Genomic DNA, 21,473 nt, shown 5'->3' with positions numbered 1-21,473 from the left:
AAATGCAGTGTATGATCACTGCAACTAGAGAAAAAGCCCACACAGTAACCAACACTCAGCACAGCCAAAAAAAAAGAAAAGATTAGCAAATGTCTATTCCAGATAAACTGTCCTTAGTAAAGTTCTCTCCCAAAATAAAATTAAGAGAAAAACATTATATTTTAATTACAAGTCTGAAAACATAGAGAAATTGAAATTTAATCCTAATTGAAAACATTTTTTTTTCTATTCACATGAGAAGGGGAGGGAGGTCTCTAAAAAAAGACTGGAAGAAGTTACAGATATATAAATAAAAGGAATGGATGTGAAAAGGCCATTTAAAAAGTCAGAGATAAAAAAGATTTTGGATGTTGTCAGGAATCATGTTTACCTCCACCATTTGTTACTACTAAACTGCTGTGATTCTCCTGGTATTGGCTTTCTCTTCGTAGTCTTTGTTCTTTAGTAATTTCTGCTACTCGAAGAGGCAGATCTGAAAATTCATCTGTAGGCTTAAAAAAACAGTAGAAACACTAAATCACTTCAAATTTTAGACAAGGTATTTATAGCATAAACTCAGAATTTATATTTTTTAAAAAAGAGCAAAATAATTCCAGAGATGCATCTAGAAAGATGCACATATTATTCAACAATATGAATGTACTTAACACCACTGAAATGCACACTTAAAAATGGTTAAAATGGGGCTTCCCTGGTGGTTTAATGGTTATGAATCCGTCTTGCAATGCAGGGGACACTAGCTCAATTTCTGATCTGGGAAGATCCCACACGCTGTGAGGCAACTAAGCCTGTGTGCCACAACTACTGACCTTGTACTCTAGAGCCTGGGAGCCACAACTACAGAAGCCCATGGGCCCTAAAGCCTGTGCTCCAGCAAGAAGGGAAGCCACTGCAATGAGAAGCCTGCACACCACACCTAGAGAGTAGGCCCTGCTTGATGCAACTAGAGAAACCCTGAGGGTAGCAACACAGACCCAGTACAGCCAAAAAAATGTATCTTTTTTGATATTGCCACAATCATGTACACACCCAACCACACACAAATAGCCAAGCAATTTCAAATGACAAATGGGCTGTATTCTAAAACTAATTTGCTTTAGACTCCAAATAAAACAATGTTAAAAATGGTATACTACCAGCCTTGCTAACAAAATCTTTTTATTATTTAACCTAATTTATAGCTAAAGTATTATACTTTAGTAATTTAAAAAGAGAGAAAACATAATACTAATAATTAGAACAAAAGAGAAAAATGATATAATTAGCTGAGAAAGTTACTTATTTATCTTGAGCATGTAGATAACTTCATTAGGTTCTTATCTTATTACCCATCAGCCTATAGTTCTATTTTCTCACCTAGCAGATCTTCTATTCATCTCTGCTCAAGATTACCCAGGCACTCAAATTTTAGATTTCCCATGTAACTGGCTCAGTTCCCATTCAGATCTTCCAGGATATAAAATGATTTATATGAGACAATGAGATAACAAACATGTAAAACACAATATGCTAAAAAGACGATGAAGAAACATAATACCATTTCTGAGTGACAGGACTATGTGGGAGTTTTACCCCTCATTTGGCTTTTCTATATTTTACGTAACAAGAAATTGAGTCCAATTAAGACACTTTCCATTTTCATCATTTTACTTCCTCTTAATCAGAAGTTGCAGCATGTACAATAAATACTTACTTCATTCCCTGACCATCTCTTATCACCACTGTCCACACTGTTAAAACCTGAATCAAGTGCTCCATAGGGACGACCTGAGTACAGTTCTTCATGGCTGCCAAAAAGAAACTTTAGTTCTCATTGTGAAGTTTGATACTTTAAAAATTAACATTTGAAATAGATGCAATTTTAGCAATAAATATTTTCATGGCATTTAGGGACTTAATTGCTTAGAATGAAGTGAGTACTCCTTTAACTTTTCAGTATGAAAAGTTCCAAACTCAAAGAAATCAGGTAGAAGAGAATAATGAACTTTCATGTCCTCATCATCCACCTTCAAAAATATCAACACTCTTACTTCATCTATTCCTCTAGCCATTCCCAACGTACCTCTCCATTATTGTTTTTAATAGCACTCTCTTTCTTAAGGTAAAATTTATACACACTGAAATACACAAACCTTTGACAAATGAATGCATCTTTGTAACATACACCCCTATCATGATATAGGACATTTCTACTTCACCAGAAAATTAGCACACATCCCTTCCCAGTCAACTTCCCTCACCTCATCAACTAAGAAGCAACTACCATTCAAATTTTTTTAACTTTAAATTAGTATAGAAGGCCAAATAATTATTCTCAAAGATGTAAAGATATAATCCCTGAAACCTGTAAATATGTTACTTTACATTGTAAACGGGAATTAAGGTTGGAGATAAAAGGCAGGATGCTAGTAAGAGTACTTTAAAATAAGGAGATTATCCTGAATTGTATGAATGGGCTCAATGTAATCACAAGGTTTCTTGAACGTGAAAGAGGGAAAAAGAAGAGGATACAATGCTGGCTTAAAGACAAAGGAAGGGACAAGAACCAAGGAAAGCACACAACCTCTAGAAGTTGAAAAAGGCAAGGAAACACAGTCTACTCAGAACCTACAGAAAAGAATGGAGCACCACCAGCATCTTAATTTTAGCTCAATGAGACCAAAATTTAGATTTCTGACCTATACCATAAAATGATTAATTTGTGTTGTTCAAACCTGTAAGTTTGGGGTAATTTGCTCTGTTAGGGGAAGCACACTGAAGCCGCCCACCCTGGCCAGGCACCATAGTGACCATTTGCAAGAGCTGTTTTATGACAGGAGATCTTGATAAGGAATATGGAACTAATAAGCCACCACCAACCAGAAGAGTTTGGGAAAGGTCGAAAGGAGACACCGCGAGTCCGTCCACTTCCCAGAATCCCTCTCGCCAGCATCCATCTTGGCTGAGCGATGTGTGCGCCACCAGGAAAGACTGAATTAGAATGAATAGCCAAAGACCACGCGAAACTAATCCCATCCCCATAAAACCCTGAGACTGCGAGCCATGCGGCAGAGCAGTTCTCCTGGGTTCCCTCACCCTCCTGCTCTCCACCTGGGTGCCCTTTCCAATAAAATCTCTTGCTTTGTCAGCACATGTGTCTCCTCGGACAATTCATTTCCGAGTGTTAGCCAAGAGCCCAGTTTTGGCCCTGGAAGGGGTCCCTCTTCCTGCAACAGTTCTGCTTATTCTAGAATGCACAAAAATGGAGTATGTACTCTTTTTCTACTTGGCATCATGTCAGTGAATTCATCCTGGATGAATGAATTTATATGGTAAGTGCAGGTTTAACTTAAAAACAAAAAAATGCCAATCTGTTTTTAAAAGTAGCTGAATCATTTAAAATTCCCAACAACAATATACTGGAGTTCCAGTTGCCAACACTGTACTGCCAGTCATTAATTTTAGTTATTATTCTGATGGGTGTAAAGTGTAATGTTAATTTGTATTTCTCTGACGACTAGTGATATTTAATATTTTAATGTGCTTATTGGCTATTTATTTATCTTCTTTTATGAAATGTATGTTCAAATCTTTGGCCTATTTAAAAATACAACATCAATAATCTTGAAAACAGCTTGCTAAGTAAAGCCACAGACAAAACGCCATATGATATTTGATTTCATTTCTATGAAATTCTAGAAAAGGCAAATGACAGAGAGCTGACTAGTGATTGCCTGGGGCTGAGGGTGATTAAAAGAAAATACGTATCTTGATTGTGTTGGTAGTTTTGTGACTGTATCCATTTACCAAAACTCACCAAATTGGACACTTAAAATGGGTAAATTTTATCTCAATAAAGTTGTTAAAAAAAATCGGCCAAACTAACTTTCCAAAATGGATGTTCTGATTTTACTTTTTTACAACTCAAATTACATTACATAAGCAACATGACAGCACTGGTTGCTCCACATCCTTCCGTCTGGTGTTGTCAGCCTTAATTTTATTCCTGTGGATATGCACTGACAGCTCACTGTGACTTAATTTGCATTTCAATGATGATTAATGATGTTAAGCACTTTTCTGTGTGCTTACTGATCAATTATGTATCTTTCTTTGTAAAGTTTATTCAAGCCTTTTGTCCAGTTTTCAGTTGGGTTGTTTGTCTTTTTAACATTAAGTTGCAGGCTTCCCTGGTAGTTCAGCTGGTAAAGAATCCGCCTGCAATGCAGGAGACCCTGGTTCGATCCGTGGGTTGGGAAGATCCCCTGGAGGAGGGCATGGTAACCCACTCCAGTATTCTTGCCTGGAGAATCCCCATGGACAGAGGAGCCTGGTAGGCTATAGCCCATGGGCTTGCAAAGAGTCAGACACAACTGGCACATTCTTTATACAGTCTGGATGTAAGTCTATTGTTTTATATGTATTTTGCAAATCATTTCCCTCAGTCTGTGGTTTGCCTATTTTCTAAACAGTTTCTTTTCATAAATAGATGGCTTTAATTTTCATTAAATTGAGCTTATCATTTCTTTTTTAATGGTTATTGCTTTCTGTGTCCTCAGAAATCCTTGCATTCCCCAAGTCACAAAGATATTCTTCTACATTTTCTTCTAAAGCTATAAAAGCTTTAGTTTTTGCTTGTTCTTGAACATAGTTTTAAAAAGTTAGCTTAATTTGAAGTCTAAAACATGACAAAACCTAGGTTAAAAATTGGTCTGTTAGCGTTTTATTTAATAAGATGGCCTAGGTTGAAAAACAACTTTCAATGGTACAAATTTAAAACATGTAGTGTTCTTCTGGTATTCAATTTTGTATTCCATGTATTCTTACAATTTGTGTATGCAACTTTAAAAAAGTTACTATGTCATGCTGTCACAATGAATCAGAACTTAAGGTACAAGGAAAGAGCAATACATTTGAGGGACTTGCTTGGTGGTCCACTGGTTAAGAATCCACCTTGCAACGCAGGGGTTAAGGTTCAATTCCCGGTCAGGGATCTAAGATCCCACGTCTTGAAGCAACTAAGCCCAAAGATCACAACTACTGAGCCCACATGATACAGTGAAGATCCTGTGTGGTTCAGTGGTTAAGAATCTGCCTGCCAATGTGGGGACATGGGTTCGATCCCTGGTCTGGGAAGATTCCTCATGCCTTGAGGCAACTAAGCCTATGTACCAAACTACTGAGTTCATGCTCCAGAGCCCACAAGCCGCAACTATTGAGCCCATGCGCCTGGAGCCTGTGATCCACAAAAGAAGTCACTGCAATGAGAAGCCCGAACATCACAACTACAGAGTAGCCCTGTCCACATGCAGCAACAAAGACCCGTCACAGCCAAAAATAAATAGAAAACTGCCCAACAGTACAGACATTCAGAGCCAGAACCAGGGCCATCTAACTCCGTGACTGCATTCTGAATAAATGCACTGCCAACTACAATGCAATCTTATTAATCTGTACCTTAGTAAGAAAGGACATGAAAGTACAACGTGTCATTTGTTGGTGCAAGAGGAGCTGAAGGAGATATTTTTCTTATATATATATATATATACACACACACACACAACATATATACTGATATATATATAAACTTATAGGATATTCTGAAATAATCACAAATACAGTAACATAACTCTGGAAAAATAGAAAATGCAGAGGATAATCTATTGAGCATAATTAGGGATGATACAGGGATTGGAATATATTAGATCTGTAATTACTAACTCCTTTGAGAAACATGATATGTTTATGCTATCTAGACTGCCCATTTAGGAAGAGTTTCTCTATTGATTCAAGCCTTCTTATATCTCTTAGCAAACAAATCTCTTCCCATGAACTTTTTATGTCTGTTTTTTAAAAGGAAAACAATGAAGACTGCAATATTCAAAGAAATTAGGTGAAGACTTCTTAGTCCTCAAAACTAAGGACAGAATCAGAGAGAAAAAGATTCTGTAACTAGCACTGTGGCCCTCAATCAAAGCTCACTACTCAAACAGGTAATGATGTTTCCTCCTTGGTTTCTTCAGGTATGCCCTGTAATCATTACACATACACACACCCAGTAATCACTATTCATCTTCTCACACACAGACCTCAAGGCAACAGCAGCAGTTTAATATTCCTACTCTGCTACTTCAGGAGAGGAAAACTTTTCCTTTGCAATGGTTACTAACTCCAAGGGAGAAAATAAATTAGTGTATATATAAAATAAAAACAACTTGAAAAAAAAAAAGATTAGTACTATTTACTTTTTTGCCCACACCTCATGGCATGTGGGATCTTGGTTTCCAGAAGGGGGATCAAACCCAAACCCTAGCAGTGGAAGAGCTGAGTCCTAACCCCTGGACTACCAGGAAAGTCCTCTAAAAGCTACTTTTTTTGTTGTTGTACATTTTTTTTTAACAGTACAGGAATAGAAACTTTTAGAAATATTTAAATAGGAAAAACAAAACTTTCTTCTAGAGATAATAAGAGTTCCATATTATAAGCAATGAAGTGAGGTAAGAGGAAAAAGAAATGAAAAGGAAATAACGGAGAAAATTAAAAAATTCTTGGTATTAGTGGTCTGGCTTTCCTCATATCTTCCCCACTGCCAAAATTCTTCCTCTAAGAGAGACCTAGATCAGCACACTGTAAGACCTAATCTCCCCCGCCCACCATCTTTTCGAAACCTTTTTTGTCTTCCTTAATACCACATACTTGCTTTTAGTCCTCTCAGAGTCAAAAGTGCTAGTGCTGAGGATGTTCTGGTAGGAATCTTTTATGCATATGCATCATTTCTCCCTGTACTTGTGTAAGTATACTAAACCAAACAACTAGATTAAAGCTGGTGTTCCCAATGTCCTTCGGTCTATACAAATCTGCAGTCTAACAGCCAGACCAAAAAACTCCAAATATCATTACAAAGCTGTTTCTGATGACTTTAGGCAGAGAAAGCTAAAAATATAGTTTAAAAAATTTAAATTATAATATGTATTTCCCTTTACTGGGAAGATAAATCTTAGCATTTTCTTAAGTAGCACCAATTACTGTACAGTGCTAAAATACAGTAGTAACTTAAAATATTATTAAAATATGAAGGGTACTTTACATATATGCGTGGTGATGTCAAACTGCTATGTTTCTAGAGCTTCATTGTTTTTAAAAACTTTATTAAAATTATGAAATACCATATAAAATAAAAAAATAGCTATAACTGACATAGCTTTTAAGGTATGGTGAGACATGAATACCCTTAAAGCCCCCTTATGTCTCTTTCACTTGGAATCTTTCTCCCTTTCAGAATTTATCACTAATTTTAATTTTGTTAATATGCATCTGCTTTTTATGGTTTTATTTTTTCCTTTGAATTATTTTTGTATTTTTAATATGTTTGCTTTTAGAAACTCTAATAGAATAGAAGTTTGTTAATCTGTTTTAAATTAGGACACTGAGAAGGTCAGGACTGTGCTTTTACGTAAAATGTGACAAGTTCTAAGAGAATGCCTAAAGGGTTCTTTTGAGTAAAGTTTATTAATATTATTACACCTTCACTGAGATATCTATTTTGCCTTTAAAGACCTTATGAATACTTAAGACTGCTGCAATGGTTGGGAATGCCAAGGAAATGCCTTTGAAAAGTCTGATGCTGTATGCAGCTGAGGGATTCACAGGCTTATAAGATCCCAAAGTGACATTAATGGTCATCAAATCCAACCCCTTCACTCCCTTTGTGAAAAATGAAGCCCAGAAAGTTTGAATGAGTTGCCTTAAGTTACAGAGTTAGTTAACAGGAGAGCCAAGGTTAGTTAGTATTAAAGTCACTTAGACCATCAGTTTTCAACTGAGGACCTATCAGGATACTTGGTAACAACTGGAGACACTTTTGTTTGTCACATTGGGAAAGTGCTACAGAAGCCAGGGAAGCTGTTGAGTATCTTCCAGTGTATGGGACAGCTCCTCACCACAAATAATTATCTATTTCAAAATATCCACAGTGCTGAGGTTAAGAAACCCTGACTTAGAACTATACTTGGTCACATCTATGTAATCAATTTTTTACTTAATATAAGCATTCTGAGAAAAATAACGTTAAAATAGGTTATTTTGCTTTGGTCAAACAAACTGTCAGGCAAATTTAAGGGTTCCATTTATTTGATTCTCTGTGAGATGGAAAATAATAAATGAAAGAATACAATATACTCACCAGGAGCCAAAACCCATGGGTCTCCTATCATAATCTGGCAGATCTGGAGCAATCTTACAAGCCTGCATGTTCAGGTATTTAAATATGTGGATTTTGCCTTTTATACATATCTAAGTAAAGTAACATATAGAAACAAATTATTATTCAGCTGAAATATATGTGTACCCGAACCTTTTTTCCTTCTGCTCCTTTTATTTTTTTTAATTTTAAATTTACTTATTTTTTTTAACTGAAGGAGCCCCTGCCTTTTAAATCACAATCAGCTTTTTATTTAATGTATATTGGAAATAGAAGGTATTTCTATTAAGTATGTATGGTAATATTAAAAATTAACTCATTATAACACATTATATCATTTGTTACCTTAGGTGTTTAAGTGATATAAATGTAGGTTTTTGTTTTCTAGTCACTAGTAAGTTTCAGTAACATAATATACATAATTCATGATTATAAACACTGTTAGAATACCAAGTAAACTTATATTGACTAGTTAGGCACAGTCAGAGATTTAAAGCATTGCTCCCCATGGATTCTACTGGCAACTTTTGTTTTTAGAAATGCAACAATCATGCACAATTATGTTTTCAATCCTACTTCCTGTAAGAAAGAAAAGCAGGAAATGATTAAATTTTAAAGTCATATATAGTTCTGTTGCCACCTATTTATTTCTGTCCTATAAATCAACATATAAACTCTTCAGGGACATGAGGCCTTTCTGTAGTTATGACGTTCACTCAAACACTTTTAACAGCTGCCACACAGACACCTGTACAAGGCTGAGTCAACTGCAGTAAGGAAAGCTATGGCGAAAAATATAAGATAAAAAGCTTTTTAGATCGTGGAATGTCTGAAATCTGTATGTAAAGCTACCTTATAACAACTTCATTAAGTAGTTTCATTTCAGTCACTAATAAACAAATGACCAAACTGACTCAATGAGGAACTTAAGATTTTAGAAAACAGGAAGGTACAAAGACAACGGACATGAGAAATACACTGATGATCTTTAATTCTGTAAGCTGAGTATTTTGTCTTTAGCATTCACATTGTCTTCATTTAAGTTTTACTAGAAAGAAATAACTCAAATTTAATTAGAAAAAAAAAAAACTTTAAGGAAGAACCCTTCAAACGTGAAAAAGTCAATTTAGTGAAAGGAAAAACATTTTTGGAACATTACCTATCTCTCATCTCCTTTACTTCAAGGCTTTTAAAGAATACATGTGAGTGTGAATTTATTTTAAAAAGAAGTTAATTTCTGACAAAAAGTAAATACATATAACTTACAACTTTTAAACTTCATCCTTTGTCCAAAAAGTTTATAACATACTTCAAATCAACTGTGGTTTACCTGTGCAGGAGGAGACTGTAGTGGATTGTTATCTAGGGTGATCATCTGCAGGTGCCTGAGATTCCGATAACAGACAGGAATTGTTGTAATTTTGTTGCAGGAAAAGTCTAACCGTATCAAAGGCAACTCTGCTAGTTCTGCAGGGAAGTAAGGTGGAAATATACAATGATATTTCAAAGCTAGACATTTTTTTCTTCAGGAGCTTCTATCTAAATATAATTGATTTAACGGAAGTATTTACGTCCATCCTTTCTTATGATTAACTGATATATAGCGAAGTGTCATAAAATGAAATCTAGGTGCTTAGGGATTGTAATATTAATGAAAAGCAAACTATTTGACCCCTTATGTTGTTGCTGCTGTTCAGTCGCTCACTCGTGTCTGACTCTTTGCAACCCCATGGACTGCAGCATGCCAGGCTTCCCTGTCCACCACCAACTCCCAGAGTTTGCTCAAACTCATGTCCGTTGAGTTGGTGATGCCATCCAATCATCTCACCCTTTGGCACCCCCTTCTCCTCCTGCCCTCAATCTTTCCTAGGATCAGGGTTTTTTCCAATGAATTGGCTCTTCGATCAGATGGCTGAAGTATCGGTGCTTCAGCTTCAGCATTAGTCCTTCCAGTGAATATTCTGGTTTGATTTCCATGCTGTCCAAGGGACTCTCAAGAGTCTTCTCCAGCACTACAGTTCAAAAGCATCAATTCTTTGGCGCTCACCATTCTTTATGGTCCAACTCTCACTTCCGTACATGACTACTGGAAAAACCATAGCTTTGACTAGACCAACCTTTGTCAGCAAAGTGATGTCTCTGCTTTTTAATATGCTGTCTAGGTTTATCATAGCTTTTCTTCCAAGGAACAAGTGTCTTTTAATTTCATGGCTGCATTCACTGTCCGCAGTGATTTTGGAGTCCAAGAAAATAAAGTCTGTCACTGTTTCCATTTTTTCCCCACCTATTTGCCATGAAGTGATGGGACTGGATGCCATGATCTTCATTTTTTGAATGCTGAGTCTTAAGCCAGCTTTTTTCAATCTCCTCTTTCACCTGCATCAAGAGGCCCTTTAGTTCCTCTTCGCTTTCTGCCATTAGGGTGGTGTCATCTGCATATCTGAGGTTATTGATATTTCTCCCGGCAATTTTGATTCCAGCTTGTGATTCATCCAGCCCAGCATTTCACATGATGGACTCTGCATATAAGTTAAATAAGCAGGGTGACAATATATAGCCTTGATGTACTCCCTTCCCAATTTTGAACCAATCCGCTGTTCCGTGTCCAGTTCTAACTGTAGCTTCTTGACCTGCATACATGTTTCTAAGGAGGCAAGTAAGGTGGTCTGGTATTCCCATTTCCTTAAGAATTTTCCAGTTTGTTGTGATCCACACAAAGGCTTTAGCCTTTAGTGAAGCAGAAGTACATTTTTTTTTAAAATTCCCTTGCCTTTCCTATGACCCAACGGATGTTTTCAATTTGATCTCTGGCTCCTCTGCCTTTTCTAAACCCAGTTTGAACATCTGGAAGTTCTTGGTTCACACAGTGATGAAGCCTAGCTGCAAGGATTTTGAGCATTACCTTGCTAATATTTTAAATGACTGCAATTGTGCGGTAGTTTGAACATTCTTTAGCATTGCCTTTCTTTGGAATTAGAATGAAAACTGACCTTTTCTAGTCCTGTAGCCACTGCTGAGTCTTCCAAATTTCCTGGCATATTGAGTATAGCACTTTAACAGTATCATCTTTTAGGATTTGAAATAGCTCAGCTGGAATTCCACCACCTCCACTAGTTTTGTTTGTAGTAATGCTTCCTAAGGCCCACATTCCACGATATCTGTCTCTAGGTAAGTGATCACACCATCATGGTTATCCAGGTCATTAAGATCTTTTTCCGTCCAGTTCTTCTGTGTATTCTTGCCACCTCTTCTTAATGTCTTCTGCTTCTGTTAGGTCCATATCATTTCTGTCCTTTTCTGTGCCCGACTTTGCATGAAATGGTGACCCCTTACGGAACAACAGAAAGTCTTAGAAACTAGGTCTGATACCACAGAAAGCTGGGAATAACAAAAGGATTAGATGACAATCTGTATAAAAACAAGTTAGATGCACAGGCTTTCAATCCTAACTTATGCATGCTCCTTTCCATTCACAACAGAAGTCAACAAGTTATCCTTTAGTGAAACTGAATTGAAAGCCTCTGAACTCAAGGACCGCGCAATGGAAAGTCAGGATGAGTTGCCTGCTAAAAATGGAGGATTTAAGTGAAAGTCTACAAACTTAGCAACAAGACCTCAGCACTTTGCTACCCAACCTCACCCCATTCCCTAGCCTTGAATGGCAGTTAGTTAAGGAGATACACAGCATAGAAGAAAGAAAACATCTTTCTCTGGACAAACTATATAGTCCCATACAAAAGGCCTTTAGATACTGATATAGAGTTTCCTCCAATAAAATATCCAGCTTACTGCTTAATACAATTTCTGCCCAGTACACTTGGAATTTCTAATTAGCTTTGTATAAATGGCATATGACCCACAAACATTTAGAAGAGCTTTCAACATATGAGAGAGAAATCAAAATATGCAAAACAATGGAAAAAAATGAGTGCAGGAAAAAACAGGTTAACATACAGGAAACAGAAAAAAACTCTGAAAACTAGAACTAATGTCTCCAATTTCAGAACAATAAAATACTAAATTACTGAAAAAGGAAAGGATTTTGTTTTTAAATCAGCAAAAAGTAAGGGTTTTTAGAGATGAAAAATTAGATGGCAGAAATTAAAAATTCAGAAGAATGGTTAGATTATAAATGGTTGAACTGTTACCACCTGGTTAATCAAAATGACAAAGAAATGAACAATAAAAAATATAAGAAAATCATAAGATCAATTAAGAGTCCACTATCCAATTAGCAAAAATTCTCGAAGGAGAAAACAGAAATCAGAAGACAGGAAATTATCAAACAGATATAAAACAATTTCTCAGAATGAAAGATGTGAATCTCTGATGCAGGAAGAATCACTGCAGATGGTGCCTGCAGCCATGAAATTAAAAGATGCTTGCTTTTTGGAAGAAAAGCTATGACAAACCTAGATAGCGTATTAAAAAAGAGCCACTTTGCCAACAAAGGTCTATCTAGTGAAAGCTATGTTTTTTCCAGTAATCATGTATATGATTTATCAAAAACATGTGAAATTTCTCTTAAGTAGTTAGGCCAAATGAAACTTCCAGAGACCCTACATTATCAGTTAACAGGATCTAAAATTACCATCACTACTCAATAGTTATTGGAGCTTTTCAATCAAGAGTCTAGCTTTTAAAATCTACACCAGAACAGATAACATGTATTAAATAAATCATTACACCTCAAACACTTGCTGTAACTTTTATACATTTTTGATGTGCAAATCAGTCTGACAGATCTTTAAAATAAAAAGGCAAAAAACAAAACAAAACAACTGTTTCACAGTTTCTTACCTTCAGGCAAACGTACTAAGTGATTTCTTCTTACATTAAGGTCTCTCAAGGCCTCCAAATTACCAATTTGGGAAGGTATTGTTTGAATTTCATTGCAGCTCACATCCTATTTCAACAACACACACAGTAAAGAACTGTACTGATATTACAAACTTGCCAGCTTTAAACTATCTGCAAAATGAGGTTTGGACAGCATAATACCCCCCGGTTGTAAAAAATACTATGATTTTGTGTCCAGGAATAATTCCACAGTTTGTACTAGAATTTGATTTTTTAAATGTATAGGCTTTTGACTGATGGAAGCAGTGACAGATTTTATTTTCTTGGGCTCCAAAATTACTGCTGACAGTAACTGCAGCCATGAAATTAAAAGATGCTTGCTCCTTGGAAGGAAACCTATTATAAACCTAGACAGCATATTAAAGACATCACTGTGTCGACAAAGCTTTGTATAGTCAAAGCTATGGTTTTTGTCAGCAAAGTTACATTTCTGCTTTTTAATACACATACATATATACATAAAACAATCAAAAAATGAAATATTCACTTACAAGTTCCGTTAAATATCTGAGATGTCCAATTTCTTCTGGAAGTGAGACCAATTTGTTATTGCTAGCAATTAAGACTTTCAATGGTAAATCACACAAATGTACCGGCAATGTTGACAGTTGGTTTCGACTAAATGGGTAAGCAGAAAAAGAACTAAGTCAGAGCCCACCACTCAGGGAAAAAAACTGCCATCTTTCTCATTCTACACTCTGTATAATAACAAATGTAAATCTTATAAGAAAGAAACAGGATATTATATTTGAGTTTGAAAAAACAAACAGATTTGAGCTCAAGTTTGTTACTTGTCAAACTCACTTGTCAGCTTTGTTTTTTAGGCAAAGCATTTAATTTATCTGCATCTTACACAGATTCCTCATCTGTAAATCACAGGGTTTACAGGACTGTTGCACCATAAAACTCCTTTGCAAATAATGAGATGTCTCATAAGCAAATCATATTACTGTATTACAGTTAAATTTATACAGGAAAAATTATTTTAAAATAGGGTAGGTAACTAACATCCTCTCCTCTTCTTTCCAAAGAGTTATAAACATTAAGAGTATTTGTAATTTGCCTGCCTCATCATCACAGCATTATAACCAAATGTATATAAACAACCCAAATATAGTTCTATGGGAAACAAGGGACAGATTGTGAATTCAGATATATCATACTAACTGAAGTATAGATAAGAAATCTTTTATCTAAACAAAAGTATACAAATCAGAACTGGAAGTAAAAAATAGATCATAAGGATAAAACTAAGTTAAAGTTTTCCTTATGCATATTTAACATCTTAATCCTTAGTAACAACAGCCCCCATTTGTAAGATCTTTTGATGATTTTATTAATAGATCATGAGCCATTAAAACTTCTCATATCTAATAAGTAGATATTCACATACAAAGCTGTCTAATAGTTCTACTTTTGTGGGAAAAAACTGAAAAAATAAGTAAATATCTGAGAGCAAAAATGAGTTTTAGAAAAATAAACTGTACATTAAAATGATTACATATAAAAAATATTTCCAAAGGATATTTCTTGACAAGGGGAAAAATTTATTCAAAAATTCGACTAAAGGCCTAGAAAAAAAAGGGAAAATTTCATCTATTAATTCAGACACATTTTGATGTATTTCCTTTACTTTTCTAAATTTATTTTCTCCAGTCAACATTTATAACTTTTTATAATGAAATAACAAAAGAAGTCTTGTAAGATGTGAAACAACGGAGTAGATGAGTTAAATAAATGCATTTATATGTTCAGAACTTAGTACACAAAAATACATAATCACAAGAATCAAAATAATTTCAGATCTATCATTCTTATTTGATGAAACTTATTTGAAAATGTAATTGGACAACCATTGCTACAAGACAATTAGGTAACAGCTCTTATAGAGTTTAACTATTGCAAAGGCAAAGACTAAGGGAGAAACTAGAGGGACCCAGAAAATATTGTTAATTTAGCCTAAAAACATGAAGAGATATTGCTGAGATAAACAGATGATGTAATTTTTTTAAAAAGTATTATTTTTATTTTTTGGCTGCAAGGAATGCAGGATTTTAGTTCCCTGACCAGGCAACAAACCCGTGCCCCCTGAAATGGAAACATGGGGTCAGCCACAGGACGGGAATTACTCAGATAATGTTAACTTTAGTGAAAGGGATGAGGAAAATTGAAAACACCACACAAAACTAAAATTAAAAAAAAAGTTCTTACCTAATATTTAAGAAAGTTAGCGCTTGTAGGTTTAGAATTGCCTCTGGTACATATCGAATACAATTTTGGTATAAATTGAGATTCTCAAGAGAAAAGAAGTGACATGCTTCTATGGGAATTTCTGAGAGGCGATTTCGTGACAGATCTGAAACAAATAATTTTAAAATTAATCCCTGGAACTTATTTTATAAAAATTTTAACCAAAAAGTAGGTTTTGTAATTGTCAGAATTTCCCAGAGTTCCTATTGTGAAGTTTGGTCCAGAGTAAACATTCAAACATTAACCGACTGAATAAACCAGCTTAACATATGCCTCTACATCTGTTGCTGGAAAATGCTGGTTCCTTTTGCGTGTGTTAGTCGCTCAGTTGGGTCTGACTCTTTGCGACCCCATAGACTGTAGCCTACCACATTCCTCTGTCCATCGAATTCTCCAGGCAAGAATACTCGACTGGGTTGTCATGCCCTTCTCCAGGGGATCTTCCCAATCAAGGAATTGAACCCAGGTCTCCCATATTGCAGGCCAATTATTTACAATCTGAGCCACCAGGGAAGCCCCATTGGTTAACTTTTGAGTCTCCATAAATACTAAATGGGCTTCCCAGGTGGCCCGAATGGTAAAGAGCCTGCCTGCCAATGCAGGAGATGTGAGAGATGGGGGTTTGATCCCTGAGACAGGAAGATCCCCTGGAGGAGGGCATGGCAACCCACTTTAGTATTCCTGCGTGGAGAATCCCATGGATAGAGAAGCCTGTCGGGCGACAGTCCATGGGGTTGCAAAGAGTCAGACATGACTGAAGCAACCTGGCACACACACACACACATACTAAAAAGATAAAACCATTATTCTTTGCAAGTAACATAAATTTCAAGGAATATCAGCCTTGGAATTTCATTTCAAATCATATCACAGATCATGCTAAGTATCAAATATCCTAGAAAACAAATGGATCCCTAAAATCCACATTCCCAAAAGCACAGACAACATCCTGAGATTTTCTGAAAAATGAAGAAAAACAAAACAAAATACTGTCTCTTTATCAGTCAAAAAGTATCAGCGTCACATCAAAAGGACTCAGGAAACATCTTTGCTCCCACTGGCCAAAGATGAGACAATCTGAGATTCAGTAAAGATAATAAATGCAGCAGACTGAAATCTATAATATGCTACTGAATTAAAGGAGTTTAAAATAAAACACTCCCCCAAAGATGATTAAAGAACCAATTCATTATCTTATAAGCTGACAAAGGGGAAAAAACAAACATCTATGTTATCTTCTTTTGTAATCCAGTAGTACACCTTGCAGTATTTTCTGTGTGTGTGTGTGTGTGTGTGTGTGAGTGTGTGTGTGTGCACACACATGCACGCCCACATGTGCACACACTGTGCTGTGCTTAGTGGGTCAGTCCTGTCCGACGCTTTGTGACTCCAGGTTCCATCTATGGGGATTCTCCAGGCAAGAAGACTGGATTGGGTTGCCATGCCCTCCTCCAGCGGAATCTTCCCAACCCAGGGATCAAATACAGGTCTCCCGCATTGCAGGCCGATTCTTTACCATCTGAGCCACCAGGGAAGCCCATATATATATGTATACACATGCCTATGTATATATGTAACTTGACATATATCTCCTTTTTCAGATTCTTTTCCATTAGAGTTTATTACAGGATATTGAACATAGTTCCCTGTGCTGTTACAGTAAGACCTTGTTGTTTATTTTGTATATAGTAGTCTGTATCTGCTAATTCCAAACTCCTAACTTATCCCCACCTCTTTCCTGTCCTTTGCCCTTCGGTAGTCATAAATCTGTCCTCTATGTCTTAAGTCTGTTTCTGCTTTGTAAACAAGTTCATCTGTATCACTTTTTAAGATTCCACAAATAAGTGATATCATATGATATTTGTCTTTCTCTGACTTCCTTCACTTAGTATGATAATCTCTAGATCCATACATGTTGCTGCAGATGGCATTATTTCATTCTTTTTTATAGCTGAGTAATATTTCATTGTATACATTTGTACCACATCTTTATCCATTCATCTGTCAAGAGACATTTATGTTGCTTCCATGTCTTGGCTATTGTAAATAGTGCTGCTATGAACACTAAAGTGCATGTATCTTTTCGAACTATTCTCCAGATAAATGCCCAGGAGTGGAATTACTGGATCATTCTGTTTTGTTCTGTTTGTTAAACTTGTCATTATCTCTTCTAATAGTTCTATTTCATTGAAGTTGCTTTTTTCTAGATGTAATCCTTATTCATCCTCTCTCTTGCTGCTAGAGTTCCTTTAAGTGAATTATTTTCCCTTGCCAATTCATGGTTTGCCTCATCCTTGGAGCTCAGATCAAGCTGCTGGGGTACCTTGAATGGCATTTTACACCAAAATAGTGAAACAACCTCTATGATGCACTGGAACTAAGCTTTCCACCTGGGGCAGTTCTTTGTGACCCCATGGCTCCTCTGACTTGGAATTCTTCACGTAAGAATACTGGAATGGGTAGCCATTCCCTTCTCCAGGGGATCTTCCCAACCCAGGGATTGAACCCACGTCTCCTGTATTGGCAGGCAGATTCTTTACTACTGAATTATTTGGGAAGCCTTTGTGAGTTTGACAAGAATATTTATTCTACATTGGATTAATGTTTTGGTTATGTCTATTAGGTCGTATTTATTTAACTGCATTGTTCAAGGTGCATCCTTATTGATTTATTTTTTGGTCAGTTTTTTGTATCAACTGCTGAGAGTTTTTTTATCAACCCTGAGAGAGAAGGGTATATTACAGTGTTTCATTTTTATTGCTATCTTGTCTATTTTTCTCTATAATTATTCAACCCTTTCCTTATGTATTTTGGAGTTTTGGGTTTAGGTACCCACAAAATTTTAAATTACTATCTTCTGACTCATTGGAAAAGACCCCGATGCTGGGAAAGATTGAAGGCAGGAGGAGAAGAGGACGACAGAGGATAAGATGGTTGGATGGCATCACCAACTCGATGGACATGAGTTTGAGCAAGCTCTGGGAGCTGGTGGTGGACAGGGAAACCTGACGTGCTGCAGTCCATGGGCTTGGAAAGAGCTGGACACGACTGAGCGACTGAACTGAACTGAAAAATCAAACGTTTTATAATTCTTAAGTTATTCCTTTTATTCCTAGTACAGTTATTTGCTTTGAAATCTCTTCTTTTGGTTGGTCTGTTGGACTGACGTTACTGTGACTCCCATGATCCCTATTAACACCCTGTATAATATCCCGTTCTCCACTTGAGTGTAGGTGGGCCTTAAAAAGTAACCAACTTGCTCCTAACCAATAGAATATTGCAAAGCTGATGTGATGCCATTCCTGTGGTTATGACTCTCTTATCCAATCTGTTCTATCTCTGTTGCCAACTTTGAAGAAGTAAGTTGCTGCAAACTCTACAGTTGCAACAACCTGAGGGAGCATGGAAGCAGATTCTTCCCTAGTCATACCTCAAGAAGAGAACTCAATCTAGATCAACACCTTGCAGTAGACCAGGCTAAGCTGTGCCTAGACTTCTGATCCAAAGAAACCACGAAGCTCCTTAAGCTGCTAAATTTGTGGTAATTTGTAATACAGCACAGAAAACTAACAATCAGTATTTCTACAGAGTACTTTTTCCTATTCTTTAGTTTCGAACTTTCTGGATTATTACACTTTGAACAAGTTTCTTATAAACAACCCACAGGTAGATTTTCTTTCTTTTATTGTCTGACAATCTTAATATTTTAACTGAAATCACTCTATATTTAATATTATCACCCAATCAATACACTTCCCTGGTGTCTCAGATGGTAAAGAATCTGCCTGCAATGCGGGAGACCTGGTTCAATCTCTAGGTCAGGAAGATCCCCTGGAGAAGGAAATGACAACCCATTCCAATATTCTTGCCTGGAAAATTCCATGGACAGAGGAGCCTGGTGGACTATGGTCCATATGGTCACAAAGAGTTGGACAAGACTGAGGAACTAACAAGGAGACCCAACCAATATATCTGAACTTTTTAAAGGGCCATGTTATTTATGAAAGATGTAGTTCATTGCCCTTTGAGTATCTATGCTCTTTCCTTCTTTCTTACTATAAGAATCTCAATTGTATTCAAAACAGCAAAGGTCTCAGCTAGACTACTAATATTTCCAATTTTATTAATCATTAAAGTTCAAAAGAAGGAAATAAAGGCTGAAATAAAATTTTAACCATATTTGACTTGGTAACTAAACTGATATAAGAAATTCTCATTTTATAGTCAGTGTCCTGAGTTTGTATGTAAACTGAATGCTCTGAAACTACCTCATGTATTTCCACAGAGGTAAAAAAGACTTGAGCTTCTGAGGACTAACTTCACATACAATGCCATTGAAATGTTACATATGTGCAAATATACTCCTTTTGCAGTATTTCCTTTCTCAGTACATGATGCTTTTGTGTATCCAGTTGCTTAAGTCAGGATTCTGGAAGCATCTTAACACCATTCTCTGTTCCCCTGCCAACCAATATAATCCTATCAACAAACACTCAATTTCTTGGTCCACATAAACTGTGAGCCCAACCATTTTTCTTCATCTCTTCTGTCATTGCCTCTTAGGATTGTTCTAAGAATCAAATCAAATAATGCATGGAAAATTACTTCATATACTGTAAAATGCAAAGAAGCACATGCATAAAGCTATCTTCATAAGGTTGACAGCAATACAGCAAAAATACCACCACCTCACCAATTACATGGTATTGCACTATGCAATAAAATATAGCAGAGTACAATAAAATAATTTATGATCTTTGGTCACCAAAAAGAATACTGCTTTCAGTATACTTAGTTTAAAAAGCATAAAGGTAGAAAACACTTATTTTAAGATTTACATTAAAATGCTTAACAGTTTCCTTATCTTTCAGTGAGGTTAAATAAAGAGAGGTTGCTATATTTTTGTATCACTAGAGTAAATTTAATTTCACACATATGGATAAGACTAGTTATTGCCACATGAGCCCTCTAAATTTCCATCTCTGTGTCAATGTAGTCAGTTGTAGGCTGTTTTCCAGACTGCAAGCTCAGTTGAGATTTGCCAAGTATTGTAAAAAGCCACAAACTGGATAATAAGCAACTTTGCAAATTAAGCTATTAAGTTACTTCTACATATCATATCCTGAATATGGCCTTGGTCTTAACATGAGCTGACAACTGTACCACCCTGCACAGCTCTTGGATGTATTATTCAGTTGAACAAAGCAAAAAAAAAGCCTATTTTGGCCTGATAAAAAATATGAGAAAACTTTTAGCTTAAAAAATGTATTATGGAAGCTTCAGATAAGTAAAAGAAATATTTCAATGGAAAAAGCTTTAAAACATTTTGCTTGCAATGAAATGCTGATTTTTTTTTATTTATAAAAAAGTTACCCTCAAAGTTAAACTCATCTCAAATAATCAAGTTTAAAAATACTACATTAAAGAAAAAAGTCTAAAACAATGTAAAGAGAATCTTCAATATTAAAGGGGGGTGCATGAGAATGATCACTCTAGATTCACATGGTGAATACTTAAAGAGTAGGGAAAAGGTTTGGTTTGTTCAACTCTGTATAAGCTGGCACTTAGTAGAGCCACAGTTCGTAGCATATAATAGCACTCAATATTTATTTTAAAAAAAGACCAAATAAATGAATGAAACAAAAACTGTGGAATAAGAAGAAAGAAAGAATCCTGTCTTCCATCTACAGAGCTTCATCTATGGTAAGGCATAATTAATATACTGAAAAAGGACAAAATTACAATTTTATCTTTATTTTTTTGTTTTTAAGAAACACTACATAACCTGGATTGAAGATAATTTCCAAAGAAGTACGTTTTAGATAAAATGAATAAATTCCAACCCCGAGGGAAAAACTATTATGTGTATCAAACCATAAATAGGTATTTATAATTTTAAAAAAGCTAAGATAGGTTACAACCATAAAAAGAATGGCTTAGGAAGCTGGATGGAAGGGGCACTCAGAGGGAGCCTGAGAGAGCCCTGGAAGCACACTGGGGCCAGGACTTAAGATGTCTTCGTTGGTCAGACTTCAAAGAAGACAATATGGAAGACCTCTGGTAGCTAAAAAAGTAAGCCGTATAAACCTTTTCTGTCAATTTCTTACTCTGCCCAAGGGGCCTACTTAAAGGAGGGTGAAGACATGCTAAGCACTGAAGAATTATGGTGGAAAGTAGCTGATTA

The 21,473-nt window shown here is 36.0% G+C and overlaps 1 protein-coding gene across 6 annotated transcripts in view; it reads right to left on the bottom strand.

The window, feature by feature from the left end:
• LRCH3 (leucine rich repeats and calponin homology domain containing 3) overlaps positions 1-21,473 on the bottom strand; it is a 98,558-nt gene that overhangs the window by 44,049 nt on the left and 33,036 nt on the right. For all 6 annotated transcript variants that reach the window (XM_043875263.1, XM_043875264.1, XM_043875266.1 and 3 more), the window contains exons 2-8: positions 15,251-15,395; positions 13,531-13,657; positions 12,980-13,085; positions 9,510-9,646; positions 8,162-8,271; positions 1,694-1,787; positions 371-491 (exon numbers count right to left, since the gene is read on the bottom strand). In XM_043875263.1, coding sequence (XP_043731198.1) covers positions 371-491; positions 1,694-1,787; positions 8,162-8,271; positions 9,510-9,646; positions 12,980-13,085; positions 13,531-13,657; positions 15,251-15,395 — 840 coding nt within the window. The remainder of the gene's footprint in view (positions 1-370; positions 492-1,693; positions 1,788-8,161; positions 8,272-9,509; positions 9,647-12,979; positions 13,086-13,530; positions 13,658-15,250; positions 15,396-21,473) is intronic.

The sequence above is a fragment of the Cervus elaphus genome, chromosome 19, assembly GCF_910594005.1.
Source record: "Cervus elaphus chromosome 19, mCerEla1.1, whole genome shotgun sequence".
Classification (NCBI taxonomy): domain Eukaryota; kingdom Metazoa; phylum Chordata; class Mammalia; order Artiodactyla; family Cervidae; genus Cervus; species Cervus elaphus.
The sequence above is the reverse complement of the archived record's forward strand: the minus strand, read 5'-3'. Positions and strand labels throughout refer to the sequence as shown.